The 20,632-nt window shown below is 41.5% G+C and overlaps 1 protein-coding gene across 1 annotated transcript; it reads left to right on the top strand.

Moving 5' to 3' along the window:
* The first annotated feature begins 5,762 nt into the window (after positions 1-5,762).
* Positions 5,763-9,125, top strand: ACRALDRAFT_1064934 (uncharacterized protein). The gene is made up of 3 exons (XM_071017069.1): positions 5,763-6,151; positions 6,214-8,636; positions 8,803-9,125. Exons 1-3 carry the CDS (start codon positions 6,032-6,034, stop codon positions 9,056-9,058), a joined length of 2,799 nt encoding a protein of 932 aa, XP_070874264.1. The 5' UTR covers positions 5,763-6,031; the 3' UTR covers positions 9,059-9,125.
* Positions 9,126-20,632: the final 11,507 nt, after the last annotated feature.

Genomic DNA, 20,632 nt, shown 5'->3' with positions numbered 1-20,632 from the left:
ATAAGCTAAAGTTAAAGGCGTAGTATATATATTAGCTCGAAGAGATTATAGCCTATAATTTCGAAATTAAGTACTGGCCGGGCTTATTAAACCCAGTTAATAGCCTCTCGCGGAAGCTATAGTATACCCCGAATAACTCCGAAGTTACCTCCGAATATACTAAGGCCGCGGAAGCGTTGTTAAGGAAGTTTATCCTAGGATTAATTACCCTAGGAGCGGTTACTAATCCTAACTCGCCGATATTATATAAAGAAATTATCGAGGCTTAGGCTAAAAACCCGTTTTATATAAACTAATAAGAAGCTAGGGATAACTGGTAAGAGGCTAGCCCCTAGTCACGAGATAAATAAGGTATCCTATATTTCCGAGGGAAGGTTTTTATACCCGACTACTCCTGTTTACGCAGAAAAGTTCTATAAGTATTCCACGATAATCCTATAACTAGCTACTACGGAATTAAGAGGACCGTTTAACGGATCTCTGGCTATTACTTTTAGAATTATATATCTAAGGATATTCGGGAGTTTATCCCTACCTATCTAGTATACTAGCGCACTATATCTAGGCATTATAAGCTATATAGTAAGCTAATAAGTCTTCCTATTCCCGAATATCTATTTTTAGAGATTTTAATTAATTTTATTATTAGCCTACCGCCTATAAGAGGGGTAGGCTATAAAAAGAATATAATTTTAGTCGTAATCTACTATCTAACTAAGTACGTAATATATATTCCGATAAGTAATGGCCTAATAGCGCCCAGGCTCACGGAACCGTTATAGATATATATTTTCCGCCGCTTTAGTCTCCTAGATAGCATTGTTTTAGATAGGGGGGCCCTTTTTACTAGTCGTTTTTAGGCGGCGGTTTATTATCACCTAAGTATAAATCGCTGTTTATCTACCGCGTAGTATCCGTAGATAGACGGATAAACGGAACGATAAAACCAGAATTTAGAATACTATCTACGAGCTTGTCATACATTATAGTAAGACGACTAGGTGGATAGGTTAGGACTAGCTAAGTTTACCGATAATATAGCGTGGTATTTAGCTATAAAGATAACCCCCGCGGAGGCATTAATAGGCTATAAGCCGAGGGGGCCCGACGAAGTGAAGTTATACTAAGCTAATAAAGTCCGCTCCGTAAAGGCGGACCGACGCGCCGCCTAACTTATAGCCGATCGTAAAACCCTAGCTAAACTAATATAGAGGGCTTAGGCTATATACGAATATTATTATAATTAGGGACGTATAGCCTAATAGTTTAAAATAAGTAACTATATCCTGCTCTTCACGAAAAACTTAAAGTAACGCTGGCTGTCCTGTAAGCTAAGCGATAAGTATATTAGACCCTATAAGATTACGGGGGTAGTAGGCAGCTATAGACTAGCTTATAGGTTAGAGCTACCCGTTAATATAAAGATATATAACGTGTTTCCTATTTTATTACTTAAGCCATAAAGGTCTCGCGACGGATTACTACCCGAACCATAGAAGGTTATAGTCGAACTATAAAAAGACGATGAATATAAGGTAAAAGCTATTATAGCCCACCGCTACTAAAGTAAACGATATAAATATCTTATTAAGTAGGCAGGTTAGGGCTATAAAGATAATACATAGAAACCTATAAGGAGTATACTAGCAGAACTAATCGACGGATATTTTATATATATTTTAGTAACGACTACGGTATAGCGGGGACTAGATCAGGACGATATAATAATAGAGTAAGGATACACGGAGTACCTTAGAAGGATTTTCTATTAAAAAAAAGATTAATCGGCGGCGAGGCTAGCAAGACTTAGCCATAGGTTATCGTTAAGTTTCTATACAGGAGTATTAGCGGTAGGAGGAGGCGGAGGAGGAGTCGGAGTAATAAGCAAGGGGGTATCTCTACCCTTATCTTCGTCGTTATCGTTAATCGTGGTGTTATCCTCGACTAGAATAAGGGTAGCCTTCTTCTTAGCCTTACCCTTCTTTTAGGCGGATAGCGGCTACGGGGTAGGCGTGCTACGGACACCGTTACCGTTACCCGGGTTAGGGAGTACTACCCCGGTATTACTATTTATAATAGGACCGGTAACCGATCCTATAACGGTAATACCGCCCTAAACCCCTAGGAACTGCTTTAATAAATCCGGAATCTCTTTCTAGGCCTTTAAGGAGGCCGATATCTCCTCTAATAAGGTTATAGCCCGCTCTAGGGTATCCTGCTTAGCGGCGGTAATTTCCTTATCGTCGCGCCGCTCGGCCTATACGCCCTTACCGGACCTATAAATAGTCTCGGCCTTATACTTACCGATACTAACTTTTAGGATTTACTCAGCTTAGAGCGTAGCTTCCTATTATAGCTATTAGTATATAATTAGACACGGGATAAGATATACTTATAACATAGGCTTTATTAAACCCGCCGGGCCGTACCTTAACGGCCTTTATGATATTCTATAAGACTTTAGCGGTAGCCTTACCCGCTATTAGTAACTAGTTAACGGTTAGTATTAAACGGACCACGGAGCGGTTTATACCAGAGGGAGTATAACCCTATATTAAGGCACGAATAACTACTATTAACCTAATAGTAATAATATTTCGCCGATTTCTCTAGGAAGGTATATAAGTAAGGAGTTAAATATAGGCTAATAATAGGACACGCACTAGCGTTATATCGGCACGACTTATATAAGATAGTGCCTATATCCTTTAAATCTAAATCGGCTAGATAGCCGGTATACTATAAGCATAGGGCTTATAAAGCCTTACCCTCGCCTATATCGATAAGCTTAGCTATACTAGGCGTGGCGGCGTTAATAGCCGGGGCGTTAGCGGCGGCGGCCTTTTTCTAACGTTTACTAAGAGTCCTAGCTACGCTATTACCACCACTAGCGGCACGCTTCTTATTACTCTTAGGAGCTATAATAAATAGATAACGCTATAACGGTGGTTAGCTTATATCCTGACTATAAGTTAAACGGTAAGGGGAACTTATAATAATACCAAATAAAGATAGCTACGATAAAAGGATAAGGCTAGAGAAAAGATCGGAGTTAGTAATAAGACGTGACGCAGGTCGATAGAATAGAGCTATTATCGGCTAGTCCCGACTCTATCATAGCGTAGCGGGGGATTACTTATAAAGCTTAGTATCTAATCCGATAAAGTTAATTGGAATAAGGTAAAGAGAGGAAAATAATAGGAATAGGATTATAAGAAAAACAGAATAGGATATCTATAAGGTTAGGTAGGACTAATCTCCTATTTTACCTATATAAAAGAAATAATAAAGGTAATGCTATAACTAAAAGGAATAACTACCCTAGTATTATAATAAAGGTAGTTATAGGCTAGCCTTATTAAAGGGATTCAGGATAATAAAGTAGTTAATAAAGAATTATATTATAACTAGGATAGGGTTATTATAAAGGACGATATTCCGGAATAGGTAATTAAAGAGTACCGGTATCCCGGAGAACCTCGTCTAGTATCTGGCATAGGCCTTACCCTTTTAGGATAGGTTGCCAAGGCGTATTTTCGGACACGAAATTAGACTCTAGGCGTAAGGTCCCGGTATATCGTAGAGTCGCGGAACAGGGACGGAAGGGGTTATTCCGTACCGAGATTAGATACGGGTCACCTACAGGGTCAAGAGCAGAGTTTTTCCCGAACTTCTAGCAGATCAGATCCTTCTTCTACAGAGTCAATCAAATTAACAGAGTCAATTAAATCAACAGAGTCAATTAAATTAACAGATCTCTTGCTAATTTTGTGTATACTATTGATACGATACTTGCTGCCCGGCGCCTGCTGCGTCCCTGGAGGTATATACTAGGTAGCCGACCACTGTATTTAGCTGGGAGGATACCCGAGAGATACTTAAAAATATCCACACTATATTATAATAACGATATACCGGGACCTTACGCCCAGAGTCTAATTTCGTGTCCGAAAATACGCCTTAGCAACCTATCCTAAAAGGGTAAGGCCTGTGCCAGATACCAGACAAGGTTCTCCGGGATACCGGTACTCGTAATTAAAGGGAGGAACGTAACGGGCAGATTAGGTTAAAGTTATAGGGCTTAACTAGAACGACCGTAAGTCCTACTACCGCGACCGTAATTAGTGGGTCTTAGTGGGTCTACGCGATAACGCAAAGTACCGTATATACTTCGTATAACTACTTCGTATAACTACTTCGTATAACTACTTCGTATAACTACTTCGTATAACTACTTCGGACCTCTACTATAACATACAATGTACCGTACACCTATAGTGGGTCTTAGTAAGTTATACCTACCTAGGTATAATATCTATTCAATTCGCGTCTTCCACCCTTACCTCCCTATTATAGAATATATCCATTTCGCCCCTAAACTTAGCTAAAATAAGCCCTAAGTTATGATATAGCAAGGAATTTATCTGCCTGTGTGCCTGGTTTCTATCTAGTACGATGTACCTATATACCTAGGAAAATTTTGATAGTTGATAAGATAAGGGAAGTGACACGATAGGCGGTACCTATATACGTACCTATGGTGATTGTATGTACCTACTTAACTTCTATATACAAATTGGGTGTGATAGTTAGGGAGATCGGACGTCACGTCATTGGCCCACTAGTTATGGTCGCGGTAGTAGGACTTACGGTCGTTCCGGACAAGCCTAAGTTATAATAGAGTTTTTAGGCGGATCGGGGGTAAAAAGGATATAAGGAATATCGGGTCGGAGGAAGATATAGGGATAGTAGATTAGTATTAAGGTTTCCGGGATAGAAACCATAGAGACAGGGCGCCCTATTAGGTACCGGACCTCTAGTACCTAAGTACTAGATAGTTACGAGTCACGATAAGGTTTTAGGCCGGTATAAAGTATAGACGACTATAGAGTATCCGGTCTAGGACCTAACCCGGCGCTAGCTATAATATAGTCGGTATCAGGGTATAATTCGAGTTATTGCTATAAGCTAATAGATAGTGATTAATCGGGCAGAATAGACTCTTACGCTAGACTAAAGCTGGCTAGTATATATATAAAAAAGGATAGATAGCCGCCCTTAGGATAAGGAGGCTAGCGATTAATTTAACTCTTCGGCACCCCTTACCTTTTAACTTAAGTGTGATTATATCCTAGCCACTAAGTGCCTTATCCTAATTATCTCTTTACTCTTCGCGATTACCTACTTAATAATACGGAATAAGCTAATCAGGAATTAGTAAATAAACTATAGCTATTATACGGTCGCTTAATAATCTATCCTATTAGGAGCCCGCTTAAAATTATTATATAGGGAGCTAGCTAAAAATCATAGCCGCGCCCGAAGGGCGAGATCTTTTCTCCTCCCCTTACGGGGGAGGAGAGAAATCTTATATACTCTATCTGATTATTGCTATAATACTATTAGTTTATTTAGATCTATAAATATACTATATATAATTAAACAGGGGCTAGGGTGTATTACTAGCTATATATTACGAGTATAGAGATATAAGCTTAAGAAGATTAGGAATAGCATCTTTATATAATATTAATATCTTAATTAAACTTCTATATAGTAAATTAAATAACTAGATCTACGACTAGTTTCTACTCTGTTTATATAATAATAATAACCCTTATTGGTTAACCAGAATCAGAGTCTGGCCAATAACACAACACAGATAATAATTATATACCTGCTTGCTTCGATGTAAAAAAAAGGATCTAGGGACTCGCTGGTCTCGGGAATCCCTTTCTTGCTATATTTCACTTAATCCGCACCTGGAACTCACCTTTCGTCACAGGCCCCACGTTATATGCGTTGCTGTGCGTGCCTACTGGCGCTCAGGATATTTTCTATTTTCCTTCGAAGCCGTTTTGAGGCGTCAGCGAAACATTTTCCGCCTCGACTACGTTTCGACTCGCGAGCCTGCCACAGCAGCGGTACTATATTACCCCTTGTCCCTTCTTCCCCTACTCGCCCGTCCCAGCAACCTCGTCCTACAGGACTATCCTTTTGTGTAGGAGTCTCAGCGTTACCCATTCCCGTCATGTCTAGCGCAAACAGCATCAAGGTTGTGGCCCGGTTCCGGCCACAGAACAAGGTGGAATTGGAATCAGGCGGCCAGCCCATTGTCACATTCGACGCTGAGGATACCTGCACCATAGACGTATGCAGTTTGTCGCGTTGCCTGCTCATACACTCATCTTACTAACATACCAGGCGTCCCAGTCCAAGGATGCTCAGGGTTCTTTCACATTTGATCGTGTGTTTGATATGACAAGTAAACAGTCCGACATTTTCGACTTCTCCATCAGGTCCACGGTCGATGACATTCTCAATGGCTACAACGGAACTGTCTTTGCCTACGGTCAGACAGGTGCCGGCAAGTCGTACACTATGATGGGCTCCAGCATTGACGACGATGATGGAAGGGGCGTCATTCCTCGAATTGTCGAGCAGATTTTCGCTAGCATCATGTCCAGCCCCGGCACCATGGAATATACTGTACGAGTCAGCTATATGGAAATCTACATGGAGAAGATACGCGATCTACTCGCCCCTCAGAATGACAACCTCCCAGTGCACGAGGAAAAGAACAGGGGCGTCTACGTGAAGGGTCTACTGGAGATATACGTTTCGAGCGTTCAGGAGGTATTTGAAGTCATGCGGAGGGGCGGCAATGCACGTGCTGTCGCTGCCACGAATATGAACCAAGAATCCTCCCGGTCGCACTCTATATTTGTCATTACTGTCACACAAAAACATGTCGAGACGGGATCGGCGAAAAGCGGTCAGCTTTTCCTTGTGGACCTTGCCGGCAGCGAGAAGGTCGGCAAAACTGGCGCAAGCGGCCAGACTCTTGAGGAGGCCAAGAAGATCAACAAGAGCTTGAGTGCGCTTGGCATGGTCATCAATGCACTTACAGATGGAAGATCATCTCACGTTCCTTACCGGGACTCTAAGCTGACCCGCATCCTCCAAGAGTCTCTGGGTGGCAACAGCCGCACTACCCTCATTATCAACTGTTCCCCGAGCAGTTATAACGACTCTGAAACGTTGAGCACGTTGCGGTTTGGAACCAGAGCGAAGGCCATCAAGAACAAAGCCAAGGTGAATGCAGAGCTCAGTCCAGCGGAGCTTAAGTCCCTCCTCACCAAGGCTCGAGGACAACTCACGAACTTTGAAAGCTATATCTTGAGCTTGGAGAGCGAAGTTCAACTATGGCGTGCTGGGGAATCGGTATCCAAAGACAAATGGGTGGGCCCCTTATCCATTGAAAATGCCGGTGGATCTAGAGCGGACGCAAGAGTGCCTCGTCCTTCGACGCCTTCGAGGCTTGCCCCCGAAGCCAGGGTAGAAACTCTGGCCACCGCTGATCGTGCCGGTACGCCTAGTTTGGCACTTGATAAAGATGAACGCGACGAGTTCCTTCGCAGAGAGAACGAACTCCAAGACCAACTTGCGGAAAGGGAGACCCAGTATGCTGCAGCTGAAAAGGCTCTGGAGGAAGCTAAGAAAGAATTGATGTTTTTGAAGGAGCATGATAGCAAGACGAACATGGAGAACGAGAAGCTAGCTTCGGAGTTCAACGAGGTCAAAATGCAAATGGAGCGTCTGAGCTTCGAGAGCAAAGAGGCGCAAATCACTATCGACGCCTTGAAGGAACAGAACTCAGAGTTGACCACTGAATTGGACGAACTCAAGCAGCATTTGTTGGATGCCAAGATAAGCGCCAAAGAGAGTAGCATTCTGTTGGATGAGAAAGAGAGGAAGAAGGCGGAGAAGATGGCCGAGATGATGGCTGGTTTTGACCTCAGTGCAGACGCTTTTAGCAACACTGATAAGGTTATGTCAGACATCGTCGCCCACCTGGAGGGGCTCCGAGAACGGTCCGCCGGCGGCGATCTTGTTTCGCCAGACGAATTCCAAACACTCACAGCGAAATTTCAGGACATCAAGGATATTGTACGTCAAGCTGAGCTGTCAATGTACAGCTCCTCGCCGACCGAGGTCGAGTCTCGACGTCGACTAGATGCGGAGGAGAGACTGGCGACTGTGCAACGGGACTACGAAGCATTCTTGACTCGGAATCTCGAGGAGACGGATATCCAGGATATCAGGGCGCGACTGGAGAGTCTTCTTTCCAGCAATCAAACAGCGTCGCTTCTAGCTGCTGAGTCCGTCAGAGCCGACATGGCTCAGAGGACCACAGAAAACATTAGACTGAAGGCGCTGATCGGGGATCTCCAGCAGATGGTTAAGTCTGGTATGGCGGCCCCTATGTCACACGGCAAAACCATTCAGCAACAAATCGCCGAATTCGACATCATGAAGAAGAGTTTAATGCGCGATCTCCAGAATCGCTGTGAACGTGTCGTGGAACTGGAGATTTCCCTTGACGAAACGAGGGAACAGTACAATAACGTCCTTCGGTCCTCGAATAATCGCGCCCAACAAAAGAAGATGGCATTTCTCGAGCGAAACCTCGAGCAGCTTACACAAGTGCAGCGGCAGCTCGTCGAGCAAAATTCGGCGCTCAAGAAGGAGGTCGCGATTGCTGAGCGGAAACTCATTGCCCGCAACGAGCGGATTCAGAGCCTGGAAAGCTTATTACAAGAAAGCCAGGAGAAACTTGCAGCAACAAACCACAAGTACGCTCCCCGCAGCCCTCCCATATTGACTTACAGCCTATCCTATCCCTTCCCTTCTGCCCTTCATGAAGACAAGTGTCGGTGTCTCCCGGCCTATACCACCCCAGTTTACATGTACGAAACGGAGCTCGCTTTATATCGCCTTTTGACAATTTTACTATTGCAGGTTCGAAGTACAACTCGCCGCAGTCAAAGAAAAGCTCGAAGCAGTCAAGGCCGGCAGCACTCGTAATCTTAATTCACCTAGTCTTGGGAATTTCAACCTCTCTAGCGCCGGGACTCGTATCGCTAAGCCACTTCGTGGAGGCGGCGGAGGTAACGGCGTGGATACTATGGGGCCGAGCATTCCAACCATTGGCAATATCCAGCAGGGCGAAGCCAGCGGTAGTAAACGGAGTAGTTGGTTTTTCTCGCAAAAGTAGCTATAATCTTAGATGTATATGCCCGTGGCAAAGACGGGCTAAAGATAGTAATAAAAAGATTGGATTGCTAAATAAGTATGTATATTATACTGTATTAAACCTATAAGTATATAATTAAGTAAAGGAGTTAGTGCTCTGATTATCTTTATATACCCAAAAACTAGCTAATAGACTATAACTTTTATATAATATACTCTAGCCCTTGTATTACTATAATAAAAGAGCTTAATATAATTAATATAGTAGGTCTTAGTAAGTAATAAGTAACCTATCCTACTAACGCGTATCTAGAGCCGAATACTACTAATATTATATAGACGTATTGCTTATATTAAGACTAAGAGGTAGTATATTATTAGGCAAAGAGGCGTGATATTCTAACGATGTTATTTAGGTATTCCGACTATAGGTCTAATTACTAATGTATTATAATCTTCCTACTAATATTATTATTGATCTACGTCGTTAACTTGCGTTATTAACCTATATCGTTAATGCAAAAGGGGCGCTTGCCGCTAACTTGTTATAGAAATAAAATAATCGTAGGCATAGGCGTGGAAGCCGAAGAGAGAGGAAGACGGAGGCGAAAAGGTAGAAGAAGAAGAAGAGTTATACTATTGCTTTAATTAAACGAATAAGCTATCTATTAATCAATCTAAGCGATGAAATTAATCTAACTTAATAAAAGAGGTTAGGGTGGTTTACGTCTACAGTTACTAAGGGTCTATATCTAAACTATAGTCAGAATATCTTAGTGATATAGTCGGAATAACGGGCCTTTAGAAAAGTATACTAAGATATTTTAACCCTATAGCTGCTACTATATTTATTCCGATTTTATTCTAAGCGCTTAAAGTCTATTTTATAAAATTACTTATATCTAAACTTAATAAGATTTATAATACAAGTCGGTTAGTATATTTTGAAGTTAAGACTTATTTATTATTTATTCTAGGTAATTATTATAGAGTAACCCTATCTATATAATCCGATAAAGCACCGGATCTTCTAGGTAATTATATTACGCCCCTAGTGGGTCGTCGTGATATTATATTTAGACCGCGGGCACTTATAGAGATTTCTCCTTTCTTTCGTTTTTCTGCGTAGCTTTAGATAAGGTGATTATTAGGCCTTACTTTATAAATAACTCGTGACTAGCCGCTTATATATCCAAGGTTTAGCGAAGCCTACGCGCTGCGCGAAATAAAGATAAATTACTACTATAATTAACCACCACTTTCTAGCGCGCCGTCTTGTTTTACGTGTGAATCGCCTAAGGTAGCGGAGCAAAGGAGGGATATTATTAATCTCCTATAGACTTAGGTCGCGACTCTAACTATACAGATCTAAAATGAATAGAATACTATTAACTAATTACTATAAGCGATATAAAACTAATAATAAGCGATACGAGACTAATAAAAAAAATCTAAAACTAATAATAATCGATTAACCTATACCTAGCTCTTCTTACTAAGAAGGTTATATAAAGATAATAATCTATAACGCCTATATATACGCCAGCCCTAATCCTAGCCTTTATAACCGTATTCCCTACACTAAACCTTTGAATAAGGGCACTCTTCTTATTATAGAAGTTTAATAGTAAACGCTTAGAGGATCTAAGTTAGTTCTTTAAGATTCGCAAGAAGCTATTACTAGACTAGCACCTTTTCTAAAGCCCTTACAAGAAATGGTATTTCGTTAGCGCTTATCTAGATAAAGGACCTCGCTAAGTCATTGCCTTCTTTTAGGCTTTAGACGGGACTAATAGCTAATATAACACTAAAGACCTCGTTAACTGCCTTAATAAGATATAATGTATATAATGGTATTAACGAATAGCCTTATACGGCTTACGCTCTTAAGATATTCTACTAACGCGACAGACTAAGTATTCGGGAGCTATATCCTAGGGTTTAGAAGATAACTAGTTATCGCGAGTAATAGCTAATAGTAGTAGTAGTAGTAGTAGTAGTAGTAGTAATAGTAGTAGTAGTAGTAGTAGTAGTAGTAGTAGTAGTAGTAGTAGTAGTAGTAGTAGTAGTAGTAGTGGTAGTAGTAGTAGTAGTAGTAGTAGTAGTAGTAGTAGTAGTAGTAGTAGTAGTAGTAGTAGTAGTAGTAGTAGTAGTGGTCTTTTTCATCGTGTTATCTCTCTATCTAGAGTAAAAGACGCCTAAAACGGCTGTCCTCCTTTATATTATAAGTAAATACAGTATTTATATAGTGTCTCGCACCCTAGTAGTATACAGGTGGTATAGTATTTCTCTATGAAATATAATAAAAATATAGCAAAGTAAAGAACGTAAGGAAAATCGAAGATAGAGGGAGAGTATTATATGCTACTATAATTGCCTATAGCGTATAGGAGGAAGGGCTCGGGATTTCGGTTAAGTTATAGGGTGCGTAGAATAGCGGGGCGTTAAATACCCTCCGGTTATATAATAGTGGTGATACTGTATATTACCGGCTTTAAAGGCCTATATAGTGGTTACCGGGGCTTAAGTCTGATGTAGCCACTGGTCCTATAAGTGAGGCAGGCTAGAATAAAGGCCCTAAGCGCCGGTCCGGGGGGAGCGTTCTAAATGCGTTAATTTACGCAGGTAGACGTGGAGGGGGGATAATTCTATTAGTCCAGGGGCCCGTATCTAGGGCAGACCTTTACGAAGAAAAGGGTTAAATAAAGGTATTATATAAAGGTAGGTTATTTATACCCGAGTTATTATACTATATATTAGCGGCGCCCTATCCATAGGATTAGTATGCTACAGGCCTTTCTATAGAAGAGTGAGTGGGCGGGGTTCTTAAGTTTACTATAGGAGTATATTATATATATATCCTAGTAGTTAAAGCGGTTATAATACGCTATAAAGTCTCTATAACTAAAACGGGCTACTAATAGCTTATATTAGTACTATACCCAGAAAATAAATATAACTATATACGGTATAGTACGATATACGAAACCTCCTATAAGTCAGAGACTTCCTAAGTCCTTTAGAGTCCCCCAGGGACCTCCTAAGTCCTCCAGAGTCCCCCAGGGACTTCCTAAGCCCTCCAGGGACTTCCTAAGTCCTCCAGGGACTTCCTAAGTCCTCCAGAGTCCTCCCGAGTCCCCCGGGACCCTAGGTGGACTCACAGACCTCTAGGTAGGCCCACGGACCTTCAGGTGGACCCATAGACCTCTAGGTAGGCCCACGGACTTTTAAGTGGGCCCATAGACCTTCAGGACCTCCGGAATAACCCACGGACCTTCAGGACCTCTGGACACCAAATCAGTAGCTTGAATAAACCGCAGGAAAGGACTATATATATCAGGCTGCCCGCCTCCCTCTTCCTTTCCTTTTTCTCTCTCTCTCTGTATCTTACTTCTACAGTCTTCACAGTCTTCCATAATTCAAACTGCCTCTTTTGCTCTAGATCTTCCTCTTCCGTTCCATCTCTTCGTGACCGTTATAAAGCTTATATAGCGGTTACCTTTCTAGGGTAAGGAGTTCACTTAATATTAGACTATAAGGCGCTTAAGTGTTTTATAACTAAACGTTCCCTTACTAAAAGGTCAAGTCGCTAGGCCGGTAAGCTAGCTTAGTGTAACTTTATATTAAAGTACCGGCAAAGTACTTAGAACTTCGTAGTAGACGTGTTATTATATCGCGAATAGGACGCTCTAAAGGATAATTCGGATAATTAGAAATAAGGACGGGTAATCTAATTAATCCCTAACTCCGCGATCCCTATAACCGCTCTTAAGCCGGCTATATAAAGGATATCCGGTAAGTGTATATTCGATATAAATAGGTTCGAGTTATTCCGACTATACCACTTGGTTATTCCGACTGTAGTTTAGACATAGACCCTTCGTAACCATAGTCGCAAACCACTTCGACGTCTTTTTTTATTAATTTGATTGCTCGGACTTAATTAACAGATAGCTTGTTTGTTCGATCGAGCTAGTAGCAGCAGTAGCAGTAACTCCTTTGTCTTCGTCTTCGTCTTCGTCTTCGTCTTCGTCTTCCACGTCCACACCTATGCCCACGCGACCGCGGCTATCTTATTCTTACTTTATATAACGAGGTAACGGAGCGCGCTGCCTGTATCTGTAGATTAACGACGTAGATTGACGATATACATTGATAAGGAAGATTGGTAGGAAGATTACGAAGGGTCTATGTCTGAACTACAGTCGGAATAACCAAGTGGTACAGTCGGAATAACTCGAACCTATAAATATAGACCTTTAATAACTCTAGGTTAAGACCTTAGCGACTAACCCCTAGTACCAAGGGGTTCTTACCGCGATTACTATAAAAGCTCGCAGCTTCGACCCGTCCCTTAGGCTAAAGTTATGGATCGCGGAAAATTCTCTAAACCTAGCAGGATATATAACCTTCCAGGACCGCCTCTAGGTCCCGGGCTCTAGGGATAGCTCGCCGCTAAAAGGATACTTAGTATAAGCGATCTATAACTTTATTGTTAGCGGCTACCCGGGCAGGGAGAATATAATTACTATAATAGCCTAATAGTTCTTTTAGCTAGGTATAAATAAGGATATCCGGAAATTTATCTATAACTATAATCTATATAATAGGAGTAACTAATAGCAGAACGTAAAGCGTAGCCTACTAAAATCATTACCTATACCGGAGCGGATCTATAGTTACCTCGCGATAGACTTTATAATAGATTTACTATTTACCGGCGAGGGTAAGGCTTATTACTTATAAATAATTACGGACCGGTTAATAAAGTCCGTAACGCTAAAAGCGAAAAAAATAATAAAAGTAAAAGCTGATATAGAACGGTTCCTAAATTATTATTTCCGATTCTATAGTATACTCCTTTTAATTACTAGCTATAAGGGCTCGAACTAGACTAATAGGTTCTAGCGATAATTATATAAGCTTATAGAGATTAAGCAGCGATTTAGTATAGTATACTATCCATAAACCGATAAAGGACCTAAGAGACTAAACTCAGCTATCTAAGCCTACCTTCACGCCTTTATATACTACTCCTAGGACGATTAGGGTCGCTTATTACCCGCCGCGTAGTTATCGCTTAATAGCAGGAAAAGCTTAATAACCTAGATAAGCCCCTTCTTCCTAGAACACGGGTTCTATATTAACCCGATCTAAATCCACGACCTATCGCCTATATACCTAAAAAAAGCCGCTATCTATAACCTACTAAGTCGCTTATAAGGAGCTATAGAATTCGCGTAGGCTATTATAGCCTCGAAGTAACTATAAGATAAAAAGACCGCGAATAAGCGGCGACTCCTGGCGGAACGCTTTAAGGTAAGAGACCTCGCCTAGCTATCTATAGTAAAGTACTCCACGCTTAGGCCCTTAAAGAAACTAAGCTAGCTATATTAGAAGTATAAAGTAACGAAAGTAATTAACTCTTATATTATCGAATTAGATATCGCCTTTAGGATATATCCCCGCTTTTATATTAATATTCTAAAGCGAGCTAGCGGCGACCCCTCCCCGGGTACGTCGTGGCTAACCCCTAGCCTAAACTAATTAGCGATACCATTTATAGTGATAAGGAATAGGAGGTAAATAATATCCTATATACACGGAATAAATGATAAGATCGCGGCGTCTAATAGGAGGTGTTAGTATATTAAATATGATATACGGAACCTATATAAGAACTACTAGACGCTATATAGAATACTAAAGCGTTAGACTATTTTAAAGTAAAATACGGCCTAGAAAATAAACGTAACGGCCCTTTATAGGAATATACTATAAGGAATGTATAAGGATAAATCTAACTTAATATAAGGGCAGTATAACCTATAATTATGAGTTAATTAAAGGGGGGGAAATTACGGGCCCTCTTACCGGTTTCTAAGGAGATAAATAATATCTTTATGAAGGACTTTAATTAGTAGTATTACCGCCTAAGCCCTCCTTACTATTATTATTACTGCTATTAGTAACGGGACCGCTACGTCCCTAAAGAGCAGCGAGGATACCCTTTAGGAGGCGTATCGTCGCGGCGCCCTGCTCGCGAACCTCTTAGTAGAGGGCCTTTACCTTATAGCGGAGACCCCCGCCGTTACTAATAGGGACGGGGGCGGGGTTAGCGTTAGTGGGGGCGGTGGTAATAATAGGGGTAGGGGCTATAGCGGGAGCGGGCGCAGCGGTAGGTGTCACCTTAGATAAAGAGGTATAATAATCGCTATAAGCTAACTTAAAGGCCTCGCGGAGCTAGACTAGAGTTAGTAGCGACCTAAAAAAAGACTTAGAGATACTTATATTATCATTATTAGAATTATTATATATAGTATAACCCGCGTTAACTATAGGCTTAATAAATTTAATAGCGATAACGGGGAGCTAAGAAGGTTAATCGTGATATCCTAGCCTATAAATTATAGTAAACTTATAGGGCGGCACGTATAGGATTTAACGGCGTATTTATGGTATTTAGGCTTATTATAGGCCGCGCCGGGCCCGGATTAATTATAGTATATCTAATTAAATTTCTTTTTAATACTACCGATATAATCGGTATAGGGGCGGTAAAAAGCCTTATAGAGGCGGCTAGGGGAATAGACTAAACCGTATTATCGCTTATAAGGCGATATAGCCTATTAGAGAGTTAGTAAGATTCTTATAGCGAAGTACTAGGCCTTATTACACACCTCCTATTTAGCTAGGCGCTTACCGATATTCGCTGTATAAGTAAGGGCTTCTTCGGCTATGCTCTTAACAGATTAACTTTATTGCTTATTACTAGAGATAGGGAGGTGGGGCGCGATATCGCTAGGGATAGGGGCTTTTATAACACTACCCTTATAGGCGTTATAGGTATTATAGCGGGGGGCGGCTATCGATATGCACGCTATTAGCTATAACCTAACTAAATTAACGCGGAGGCTTATTAAGAGACTTATAATAGTTGATAGAATAAATAAAGTAATATAAATTATAAGATTAACTAAAAAACTATAAGGATAAAATAATTATACCGCGAGTTGGTAAGGAGCGATAAGGTTCTTAGTATAAAACTAGTAACAGAGCTTACTACTCAAACAATATTATAGGCTTATAGGAAGAAAAAGTAACTATAAATAAAAGACTAGGCGAGACTATACTTATACTATGATATCGAAGTATAGAATATAATAAAAGCCTATAAAGCTATTTATCATAGTAGTTTACGAATAAAGAAGAAGGAGTAACCGGGCGTTATTTAATATAACGGGTAGGCGCTCGGCGTAGCGCGGAGCGCTAGCGACTTATAAGAAGAGTCACCGCGAACACTCCACGACCCGAACCTGCCCGACGTAAGGGAGGATACACGCCTCTCTTATAACGCGTTTAGATAAAAGGAATCGGGCCTTAGTTATTACGGCGCTAAGGGGGGAGGAGGGGGGTAATATCACGGGTTAACCCCCGAATTTTTAGTTTCGGTATAAGGCCGGAACCGCTAACTACCGCGTAGGCCCGACGCTCGGACCGCGCGCTACCCTTACCGCGGGTTTATATAAACTTAGTAAATCCTATACTCCTCAGTAGACCTTTTCCTTCTTCTCTTTAATTCTAGCTAATATAATCATTCAGCCTTACTTAGTGCGATTAACCTATAACTAGCCGCTTCTAGTAGATACCTCTATTTATAATAAATGAAAGACTAAAAAAGGTACTTAATATAAGAATCACGATAAAAGCTTTTAAAAGTGGGTAGAAGGAAGACACTATATTGCCTATAACTGCTATAACTAATATATCCACGAGAGTAAAAGCGTCCTATTATAGCGCCGGGCTTATAACTATTAGCATACTAGAATCGTATAATATATAGCTTATATTTATTACCGCCTATAAAATAATACTAGCCTATAATAGTAAATATATAGCTAAAAGTATAGTTTTTAAAAACCACTACAGTATATCCAGCGGAGGTACCCCTAAGATCAGAATAGCATACTATACTATTAGTAATATACCCAGAAAATACATATATCTATATACGGTATAGTACGATATACGAAACCTCCTATAAGTCAGGGACGTCCTGAGTCCTCCAGGGTCCTCTCAAGCCCCCCAGAGACTTTCTAAGTCCCCCAGGACTTCCTGAGTCCTCCAGGGTCCTCCCGAGTCCCCCAGGGACTTCCTGAGTCCTCCAGGGTCCTCCCGAGTCCCCCGGGACCCTAGGCGGACCTACGGACCTTTAGGTCGGCCCACGGACCTTTAGGTAGACCCATAGACCTTTAGGTGGACCCACGGACCTTTAGGACCTTCGGGGGAACCCACAGACCTCTCGAGCTCTCTAGGAGCCCACGGACCCTCGCCTATACTTCTAGGGTCTAAACGGACTCTCGCCTATACTTCTAGGGTGCGAATACTAAATCAGCAGCTTAAATAAATCGAAGGAAAGGGTTATATATACTAGGCTGCCCGCCTCCCTCTTCCTTTACTTTCTCTCTCTCTATATCTTACTTTTATAGTCTTTATAGTCTTCTATAATTCAAACTGCCTCTTTTCCTCTAGATCTTCCTCTTCCGTTCCATCTCTTTATAACCGTTATTGTTAGTACTATACCCAGAAAATAAATATACGGTATAGTACGATATACGAAACTTCCTATAAGTCAGGGACTTTCTAAGTCCTCCCGAATCCCCCAGGGACTTCCTGAGTCCTCCAGGGTTCTCCCGAGTCCCCCAGGGACTTCCTAAGTCCTCCAGGGTCCTCCCGAGTCCCCCAGGGACTTCCTGAGTCCTCTAGGGTCCTCCCGAGTCCCCCGGGACCCTAGGTGGACCCACGGACCTCCAGGTAGGCCCACGGACCTTTAGGTAGACCCATAGACCTTCAGGTGGACCCACGGACCTTCAGGACCTTCGGAGTAACCCACGGACCTTCAGGACCTTCGGAGAAACCCATAAACCCTCACCTATACTTCGAGGGTCTGGATACTAAATCAGTAGCTTAAATAAACCGTAGGAAAGGGTTATATATACTAGGCTACCCCCCTCCCTCGTCCTTCCCTTTCTCTCTCTCTGTATCTTACTTCTGCAGTCTTCACAGTCTTCCACAATTCAAACTGCCTCTTTTCCTCCAGATCTTCCTCTTCCGTTCCATCTCTTCGTGACCGTTATAAAGTTATAAAGGTTATAAGCCCGGAAAAGCAAAGGAATTTCCAGATCCCCCTTTTCTTTTACCCTCGAAGTCCTTTTTAAGTAAACTCTACCCTCTAAAGTCCTTTCCAGGCCGCTAGTAACCAGCTCCACCTCTAAAGCCCTTTTTAGGCCACCTCTAAAGCCCTCTTTAGGCTAGCCCCCTTTTCCCCTTTTCCCTTTTTCCTTTTCCAAAAAAACGGAAAAATATCATAACGGGACCCCGTTCCGAACAGTTAAGTCTTAGCATCCATACCCCCTGTATACTAGCTATACCGCCCCACTATACTCCTATAAAGGCTATAATATTACGTGGCTTATAAACCCTAGTCTCTAAAAAAAGCCAATCTCTCCTTCGTGATATAGTCTAACCCCTGTTTAATTATATTAAAGGTACTTGCATTACTTGCCTTATTAGGCAACTAATGAATCCTCTCGAAACGTACCTTTACTAACACACCCGGGCCTTATATAATCCAATCAAAAACATATAAATATGGGTCGATAAGATAACAACTATAATATATAACGTATTACACTATAACGCCCCTATACTGGCCTTACGCTTATAGTAGCCGTACGTACTTCGTATATAACGTACCTACGCTGCGTGGCGTGGGAGGCATTTTATATAGAGTCGTTGACGCGCTATTAGTTGCTTGCTCGTTAAGGAGCTATAAGGTGGATTAGCAGGATACTAAGTCCCCCTGGTTTAGTATATCTAAACCCCTGTATTTTACATAGAAAAAGCCCTGCTCTTAATGTATCTACTTGTACTCTACTCCGCTTATTGTCGTGGTACTATTGGTTCATTTAGATCCGTATATACACCACTAACAATTAAACAGGGGTTAGAGTGTATATAAGAAACAGCTCCACTTTTTTAATATCTGTAAACTATACTACTACGTGGCCCCACTTTTCCCCGCTTTAGACCCACTTTTCACCCCTATATCTAACCCCTGAGTAGCGGTAAAGGGCAGCCCCCTGCTCGGTATTTATTATTCACCTAACCCGATTAGGAAGGCGGCGGGCCCGCGGCGCCGCGCCTACGAAATTAGTCTCCGTGCCTAAGTTCCGGTATATCGCGATAAAAAATAGATAAGGGAAAATCTCTTTAACTCACACCTTATACTTAATTTATAAATTCACTGCTATTTTTAACCCTATTTACATTAATTCCACGGAATTTTAAGGCCGTAAAAACACACGATATCCTTCCTTAGTCCGAAGCGCCCCACGCCGCTAATAGCGGATACTAGCGAAAAACTACTCGAGCTCGTTAAGGCGTATCACCACGATATCGGCTTTAGCGTTATACGGCAGTAAACCAGAAGGCGCGCTAACAGTGAAGTCTTCCGCGTTACCCTTAGGTGTACCCGTGGCGGCCAGGTCCGGGAATCTAAAGCCACCTTTAAACAGGCTAAAATAACGAAAATCGGATATACTTAGATAGCAGAGATAGTCTTAATTAGGGAATAGTGGCAGTTTAATACTATCGCCGATAGGCGCTTTTATAACCACCCGCCTTTTACGTATAACGTCGCTTCTGCCTTTACGACGGCGAGGTCTGATTCTTAAAAAGCCGTTAGAGTATCGCGGATTAAGGATATAGTTAAGTATCTCTCCGGGCTAGGTAAACTAACCGCCTCAGAAATAGCTAGGCAAATATAGTAAAAGCTTAGGGCGGATCTCTCTAGGCGCCTCTTAATTAGCGAGCAGGATATCCGGAACTATTAGCGGCAGTTAAAGGATCAGAAATCCAGGCCTTTTTTTGCTACGCAGTATTTCCTCGAAAAGCTATAATAAGAAGAGTCAGGCGCCTGCTATCTAGCGTACAACGTTAACAGGGAGACTAGTCGGATCGATATAATATTTTAGACTTACCGAGTATATATTAAATACTAGTAACGTAATCCAGAGCTACTAATAATAGATTACACCTATTCTATTAGTAAAAAATATCGAAGATCCTTAGATTATTAGCCAGAAACTAACCTCGACTTAACCGCTATTAATTTAGGTAAACCGGTTTAATATACCCTTATTCGAGGTTACTAGCGTGGTAGCCGATTATAGTTTGTTTAACTACTGCTTTACCCTAGTCTTGAGGGAAAATCACGAAGCGTATACGTGGCTTTATAAGCAGATTTAAGTCGTTGTCTCGGCAGAGACTATCTAACTTCCTTCTGCTATTATAACGGACTTCGAAAAGGCTCTAAAGAATACGCTAAATAGCGTTTTCCCTTCTATACCGTAATAACTCTATACCTAGCATATCATAAAGAATATAGCTTTAATGATTAGGAAGAAGTGGGATAGGCCGCTTAAGGGAAGTAGCCTTATCGGGTCTCGAGGTAAGTTCACGATAATTCTTTTAGTGTTTTAGCCGTTTCTACGTGTAATACATGTATTAAATAGTATCGTGTATATACGATATT

The sequence above is a fragment of the Sodiomyces alcalophilus genome, assembly GCF_042370955.1.
Source record: "Sodiomyces alcalophilus JCM 7366 unplaced genomic scaffold ACRALscaffold_5, whole genome shotgun sequence".
Lineage (NCBI taxonomy): Eukaryota > Fungi > Ascomycota > Sordariomycetes > Glomerellales > Plectosphaerellaceae > Sodiomyces > Sodiomyces alcalophilus.
This window is presented reverse-complemented; position numbering and strand designations above follow the sequence as displayed.